This window comes from Pholcus phalangioides, unplaced genomic scaffold (genome assembly GCF_987345545.1).
Source record: "Pholcus phalangioides strain wild (caught in Gottingen) unplaced genomic scaffold, Ppha-v1.0 ptg000002l_1, whole genome shotgun sequence".
Taxonomy (NCBI): Eukaryota; Metazoa; Arthropoda; class Arachnida; order Araneae; family Pholcidae; genus Pholcus; species Pholcus phalangioides.
The window spans coordinates 8,174,835-8,182,803 of NW_028301595.1; the positions used below are offsets into that span (position 1 = coordinate 8,174,835).

A 7,969-nucleotide genomic window follows, 5' to 3' on the forward strand; every position below is an offset into this window, starting at 1 on the left:
AACGCAAACAGGGGAGGGGGGGGGGTTAGGTTTTTAATTATTGGTTAATTATTAACATACCTCGGCATAGATAGGACAATGGACGAGGTAAAGGTCGACGTAGTCTAGTTGCAGCGCTGACAGCGATTTGCGCAGGTAATATTCGACGTACTTCTCCTCCATACCTGTGGATGGTAGCTACGAGATACGAATGAAACATTTTAGAGAGAGAGAGTCTCACAAATTCGTAAATAGTTTAAAAAAATTCATAGAAATTGAAGGAATTAATAATATTTTTGAAAAAGTAATTCTCTCACGAAGGGGAATTTTTTTTTGTACAGAACAAAAAAATTCAAATTTTTGTCGATAGAGGGCGTTGCACGAAAGAAACTCACCGGAAATATGCAAATCCGAGTCCTATAAAATGCAGGGTGTCCGATTAACAGCTCATATCTGAACTTTTCTGTTGCTGGCGCTTACATAAAGGTTTCCACTGTGATGTTAACATTAGTAGATAAATAAAGTAGGCCTACAGCATTATACAGGGTGATTATAAAAAAACTATCCCGACATATGGGCCCCCTAACTATCATACCATTCACAGAAACTGAATGAAATTTTGGCATAAGGTATTTTGAGGTATGCGCTCAAGAATGATATGGAAAACAACAGTGTCACTCTAACAGTTACGGTTACAGTGAGAAAATTTCGAAAATATCAAATGGCAACACCAAGTTTTTTGTACTGGAATGCGATCTCCATTGTGAAAAGCGTTCGAACGGCAACTGTAGCATGAAAATCACCGGCGGTAGATAGGCTAAAAGTGAGGACAACCAATAAGGATAGAGAAGCAGCATAAAATAAAGCATTTTATTGTGTTTCACAAATTTTCCACATGACCTTGTGGAGGACTAATCAGGCTGGGAAACTAATCAGCCGAAGAAACGGTGTGACGAATGAGACGAACATTAATGCTTTGGGGCACGGCAAAGTCCTTTTTACTTTTTCCTTGCCTAGCTCCGGGGATTTTCGTGCTACAGGTACCATTCCAACGCTATTTAGTGTTTTTCAGTATGGAGATCGCATTCCAATACAAAAAACTTGGTGTTGCCATTTGATATTTTCGAAATTTTCTCACTGTAACCGTAACTGTTAGAGTGACACTGTTGTTTTCCATATCATTCTTGAGCGCATACCTCAAAATACCTTATGCCAAAATTTCATTCAGTTTCTGTGAATGGTATGATAGTTAGTGGCCCATATGTCGGGATAGTTTTTTTATAATCACCCTGTATGTATCATAGTACTTTACCTCAGTACGTTGTTTTACCTCAGCCATGAATCGCCGGCTGAAACTTTACAAACGTTTCGGACATAGAATGGTTTGAAGAACTATGATTTGCTTATTTCCAGTGATTTCCTTTCGTGCAGTGTCCTCTATCAACAAAAAATTTAACTAATTTTCTCCTCTGCATCAAAAAAAAAAAAAAATCCCCTTCGTGAGAATGCATACAATATTCAAATTTACAAATTCCTGCAATTTTTATGAATCTTTAAACTATTTACGAGAATTTATGTAAATAGTATGTATTATTTACATAAACACGAAATACATAGTTACAATGCATTCAATATCATGATCTTGCACATCGAAAAAATGTTAAATTATATTGTAATTCTCTAGAGAGAGAGAGAACCGCGTTTTTCTCAACCTTTCCGAACCCAAGGACCAGTAAAATTGCTGAAATAATTTTACGGACTACTTCTGCGTCCCGTGTTACGGGACAGAAAAGTAATTTCGGTTGTTCCGATTTTTCAACTTTGCTTTTATTTGAATTTGTAAATTTAAACTAACGTCGTGAATACACGGCATTTAAAAAAAGCAAAACCAGTATGAAAATTATACATATTAGGGTAATTATGTCAAATAAATAAATATAGATCATTCATTTCTCATATTTATCAGGTTCAACGTTTTTTCCGCAGTGTTAATAAAAATCAGTGATTTTGTGCCCACTTCAAGCAACGTTTTTTACGGCAATCGGTTATATGTCCCGTATTTTACTCTATTTAAGTTTAACGTATTTTTCCTCAATGAAACGTGGTCAGGGCCGCAAGTAGGGGAGCAGGCGGATCTCGTGCCCCTGGCGCTAGACCCGAGGGGGGCCCAAATTTCATTCTTAAACCTCTCCTTCAACATTACAAGGGGGCGTCAAAATGCGCGCCGCTTGCCCCGGGTGACCAAGCATCTAGTTGCGGCCCTGAACATGGTCATTTGGTCATTTGAATATCTTTTTTCGTGAAATACATTATGTTCAGTGGGATTTCTAAAAATCAGGCAGTAACGGTAATTATTGACGTTATAGCCGAAGTGTCGTTACAACCGAGTTTGGCCGTGTAACTAAATTTTTTTTACCACGCATATTATAACGGTTGCGTAACTTACCTTACCGACGATGAAGAGATCGCTCCGCTTGAATTTACCCTCGCTGAGTATGTTTTTGAGGGCACTGCCCAGGAACTGTTCGTCGCCGTAGACGAACGCCGAGTCGATGTGCCGATATCCAGCATCCAATGCTGCCCTCAAGTTCTTCTCGAATTCCGCCTCATTTTCGGCCTACAATGAAGTTATTTTTTAAACACTTTTTTTTCACGGAAGAAACATTAGTGTGCTGGCAATAATACAGTGAAACCTCGCTATTACGATATATTCGACATAACGATAAAACCCTCTACAACAAGAGTGTTCAACCTTTAGGAGAATGAGGGCCACTTTATTGATTTGAAAACGTGTTGCGGGCCCCTTAAGTGACCTGTAAATGTGTAGCGAGTCACTCAAGTGATGTGGGAATGTGCTGCGTGCAAATTAAGTGATCAGAAAAAGCACCGTGGGTTACTTGAATGATCTAAAAATGTGCCACGGGTAACATGAGTAATGAAGAAAGGTGCTGCCGGGGGCCGCCCGCTTAAGTGCTATGAACTACGTCACATGTGTCTTAAGTGATCTGTAAATACGTCGCGAGTCTCTTGAGTGATTTATAAATGTGCCTCCGGTCACTTAAGTCGTCTGTTAATGTGGACCGGTTCAATTGAGCGATGTGGAACTGTGCCACAGGCAGCTTAAGTACTCTGGAAATGTACCACGAGCCATTTGAGTGCTCTGTAAATGTACCACGAGCCATTTGAGTGCTCTGTAAATGTGCCACGGCTCAGTTAAGTGCTCGTTAAATGTGCAACGGGTCAGTTAAGTGCTCTTTGAATGTGTCACGGGACACTTAAGTGATCTGTAAATATGCCACTGGCGTATAGAAGGCTTTGGTAGGATTACTTAATTTTACTGACAAAAAAAAAAGAGGGAGGAGTCAGTGATTCGCCTACTTCTGCTGACAGAGGAGGGGATGGGTTTGACAATGACCAAAATTCTGCTTACGCAATAGTGTCGAGTGGCCCCTTCGAAGTAAAAACGTCAAGACTACTTCTACAGACCACCCCCCCCCCCCCTCCCAGTTCCAGCCACGGAGGGAAGGTCAGGGCAGCAACTAGAAGGAGCAGGCCGGTCTGGTTTCCCCCCGGTTGCCAGCTCAAAGGGACAGCATACATCGCCCTTTTACCCCTATTACCAGGGAGGTGCCAAAATGCGTGCTTGCTCCGGGCAAAGTGCTTTGGCCACGGGTGACTAAGCACCCAGTTGCAGCCCTGCCCGGGGTAGTCGAACATGGTCTGAGGTGTTCAGGAGCAAACACTCTAATGAACGCTTTTCCAAATTTCTGACCTCGTCCTGCTGCTCCCCGGCCCCAGCACCTTTTCAGATACTGTCTACCCTGTACATATCCAGATTAAAAATAATAATAATAATACATTTCAGATTATTATATGGAAAACAACAGACCTGCCATGTCCCTAAGCCGATTTGCGGAATGGAAAGGCCATTCCATAAATCTACAGACGGAACTTTCACCATACCCCGCACCATGAGCAAATATTCTGGAGAAACCGCGAGACACCCAGGCTCTGAGCAAATACTGCAAACGACCGATAGAGATTTGTATACAACTATCCAGTGGTTAAATTTGGTAGTGCGAGGCGGAAGGTGTAATTTATATGAAGAACCAAATCACGATAAAAACAACTCCACGGCCAAAATATCAATGCGCGGATAACGTAGGCTATTCTGGACACGTGGCCTCGGTAGATAATATCGTTCACTCGATAATAAGCGCTTAGCGACACATACACACACACAGCCCTAATATCCTTATGACAATAACCGCGACTAGGGTGGGTGGATTCTCGTCTAATTTCACGGGAAAAGTTCCCCGTTTTCCTGCATGTTAGTAGCCAAAGATAGCCTTGAATGATCATGGACAATGGCCTTCTTTCTACAAGGGAGAAGACTGAAATAACTCTCTTGCCAGGGTGTACACATAATCTAATACAAGTGCGTACAAGTTTGTTTGAAAATAAAATAAATAAGTACAAACGAGAGCTTAATCCGTTCCGCCAACGTGTTCGTTATCCGAATCGCTCGTTATTCGAATCAAACTTCTTCACAGGAAATAATGGAAACTTGGATATAATTCATTCCACAATCATTCATTCACATGAAAATTACTAATTAAAATCGTCATTCATTCAATAATGCAAAATAATATAATAAATAATGCAATGAAATAAATAAATAATGCCATAAATAAACATACGATAATGATGACGTTTGCAAATTAACTTACTCTAAACGATCAGAGAGAGGAAGACTATCGTTTTGGGTGGGTTAAGACTCTCTTCTTCTGTATTCTTTTTGTGTGACTTTAAAAAACAACCCTATCTACGACACTTGCTTTTGCCTATTTTTTGGTTATTTCGGAAATGAGAAATCGCACTACCGTTGGACAGATTTATTGCTCGCACTACTACAGCTTTATTTGGGGTGGTTCTCTTCTACAAAGTTTTGCACAGAATTCCACGTTCAACACATCTCTTAATCTCATTTGAAGTGAGGGACTCCTCATTTCTCTCTTCGTCTTCCTCAGAAGAGATCCCGTGCATTAGCTCTTGCTGTGGTGCGCAATGGAGATTCATCAGTTCGAATGTGGATATGACCCCGTTCTTCCACTATTTCTTGAACGAGGGACTCATGAACCTCCAGTCCCATAGTCTTCCCCAAGGACACAATCTAATACAAATACAACACCACAACAGGCAAAATGCCCAGCGAGGTGGCTGAGAAAAAGATGCCCATAAAAATATGGATGTCATATATTTAAAAAAAACAGCAACCCAATTGAAAATGCAATTAACATAAATTATAAACAATATATACACGTGATAAAATATTATACAACGCCCATAAGGAATACTTATGGTTGTCTTATTCTAAGAATGGATAGCTTTTCGATTTACCCCAACATGTTTATCGTATTTCTTTTCAAACGTGCCAATTGTGTTACAATTTACTACCTCCGGGGGTAAGCTATTCCATTTATTAACAATCCTATTAGAGAAAAATTCCCTGCGACACCATAACCTTGCATTGTCCCTCACCAATCGATGTTGGTGTCCCCTTGTAAAAGCAGTCGATTGGCGGTGTACCGAAAGTTCATGGTCCATCCTATCCATCCTATTGAAAATTTTGAACAATTCGATCATATCTCCTCGACACCTGCGTTCATCCAATGTGAACATATTCAAAATTCATCCGAAATTCTCTCCTTATTCTTGCGCTAGCCCTTCAAAATCACGTTCAATAATGCAATCAGCCCGCAGTTTTCTCCAAGCACAATTTAAAAACAATTCTTTAAGTGCACATACGCTTGGTTACGATGATACAACTAGTTTCATATCGTAAAAAGTGACATTCATAAGGGAGTTCGTTTCTTCGAGTTGGACACGCCGACCGGAGACTGTAGGAGAGAATATTACCCACAATTTCACAGCACTTTGTGTTGATGACAGCGAAAAACCATCAGCTCACAGTTGTGATAACGTGAAAATAAATACACAAAGCGCAAACTGTTTACTCGTAATGTGAATCATCACTCGTTAATCGAATCAAAATTTGTTCAAAATTGTTGCTCGTTATGCGCATTGCTCGTAAACCGAACCGCTCGTTAAGCGAAGTTCCACGGTATAGGCAATGTGTGTCAGACACTGCCGCGGTTGTTTTCGTGAAAACTTCAATCGTTTATATAGTAAATTGAAAATAACAATCAAATAACTTTAAATAACTATAAAATGCTGTTATGGGTATCTTAATCCATATGCATACTTGACCCCAGGCTCGTCAGATACCAGCTGAGTTGTCCGAGCGCGCTTACGTTTCCTACAGCGTGATTCCTTCTTGGCCGAACATCACTGGCGGCCCGTTGATCCTAGCGGCAAACTTACAGGTAGAAAAATTACACAAATAACGTGTAGATTTCAGATACGCCATTCATAATGCAAGGGGTTGTATAGTTATTGAAATAAAAAATAATTTTTTTATTTGGTCACCCTGTCTAAAATAAAACCCAATTAGAAAGTTGTTGCCCTGTCTCTTCTGAGGGGATAACAAGAAAAAAAAAAAAATCCACGTTTCTAACAAGGAAAGGGTTCCAAGGTGTCGTCTTCATAAAATTATGAAAAAATTCAAGCATGTTCATCTCCACCCGGAAACTCATAAAAAAAAATTAACTGCGGTGTGTAATTATTAAAGCCAGGGTCGCAACTAAATGCTTCTCCACCCGGGGCAAGAGCGCATTTTGGTGGCCCCTTGTAATGTTGAAGCAGGGGTTAAAAAAGTGAAATCTGCACCTCCCCCTCTTGTCCCCACCTGCTCCTACCCCCCCCCCCCCCCAGTTGTTGCTGCCCTGATTAATAAAGCCACAAAAACTATTAAAAATGACAGCAGTTGGATACTCATCACCTGTCGCGATTTTTGGCGATATCTATAAAAACTTACTTTTTACTTTTTTTACACTCTCTCTCTAGCTCTCCTTTTTCTTCCCTTCCTTTTTTTCCCCTCTTTCTTCCTTTTTTTAACGAGAAAAAAATTCCCCCGGGATTTTTGTCCTCTCTACGATCACGGACGTGATATCGCGTCCAAACGCCAGTGGAATAAATTCAAACAAAATTTCTCTGTTTCCTTTCCTCTTTCTCTCTTCACCATCACGAAGCTTTATTGTAACCCTATAATTTTTTTTACTCTCCGTTTTTTCTTGTACTCCTAATAGTGATTTTTTTTATCCACATCTTTTAACTACATATACAGGTAAGAGCGAAAGAGAAGAGAACACGCAGGGTGAAAAGAAACTACTAATATTATCTACCTTATCTATTATACTTTTCCATTTTTACACATTTTTTTCCTTTCTCCCTCCTTTTTCTAACGTGCGATTAGGTTAGGACGAGGTTACCAGATTTATCACCGATTCATCAAACAGAGCTAATCCAACTTGTTTTTTGCCAAACGCTGGTACGTGAAGTGTTTAAATTCATTCTTGGCCTCTATTGGCATTAAAAAAATTAACATATTTACCTTTTTGTTCTGAATAACCCATAATAATTCCGCCGGATTTTTTTAATATTTCTGTGCGTATTTAAATGAGTAGAATCGGTGGGAATTTTTTCAAAACTTTTTGAAGGCGACCTGAAAATGAGGGAATGAATAAACAAACGGAAAAGCTCATTGTGCAGTTCTTTCCCACCTACGTATAGAAATGTCCTCTCCACTTGTCAATACAAGAATCATTGAGAGACTGGTTATTTGTGGAGATGAAGATTACAAGGAAGATTTTCTTCCTTGTAATCTTCATAGGCCTTATATGCATGTGGCCATCTGGTTGGCCTATGCCATTCACGAGCTATTAGTTGGTTGCGACCGCCGTCCATGTACGGTGCCTTTCAACGTATATATACGCTCCAAGGTTGAAACGTTCTATCTGCTTCCATAGCTTAGATGGTAGAGCACTCGTCCGACAAGCGTGAGACCGGGGTTCGAGTCCCCGTGGGGGCA

General features: G+C 40.2%; 1 protein-coding gene and 1 non-coding gene across 2 annotated transcripts in view; one reads left to right on the forward strand and one right to left on the reverse strand.

Moving 5' to 3' along the window:
- Nucleotides 1-4,112, reverse strand: part of LOC149089329 (aldo-keto reductase family 1 member B1-like) — a 28,153-nt gene extending 24,041 nt beyond the window's left edge. The window contains exons 1-3 of the mRNA XM_089237970.1: nucleotides 3,869-4,112; nucleotides 2,426-2,596; nucleotides 61-177 (exon numbers count right to left, since the gene is read on the reverse strand). Coding sequence (XP_089094096.1) covers nucleotides 61-177; nucleotides 2,426-2,596; nucleotides 3,869-3,952 — 372 coding nt within the window. The 5' untranslated portion in view covers nucleotides 3,953-4,112. The remainder of the gene's footprint in view (nucleotides 1-60; nucleotides 178-2,425; nucleotides 2,597-3,868) is intronic.
- Nucleotides 4,113-7,897: 3,785 nt separating this feature from the next.
- Nucleotides 7,898-7,969, forward strand: TRNAV-GAC (transfer RNA valine (anticodon GAC)). The gene has a single exon. It is a non-coding gene; the product is annotated as a tRNA-Val (tRNA).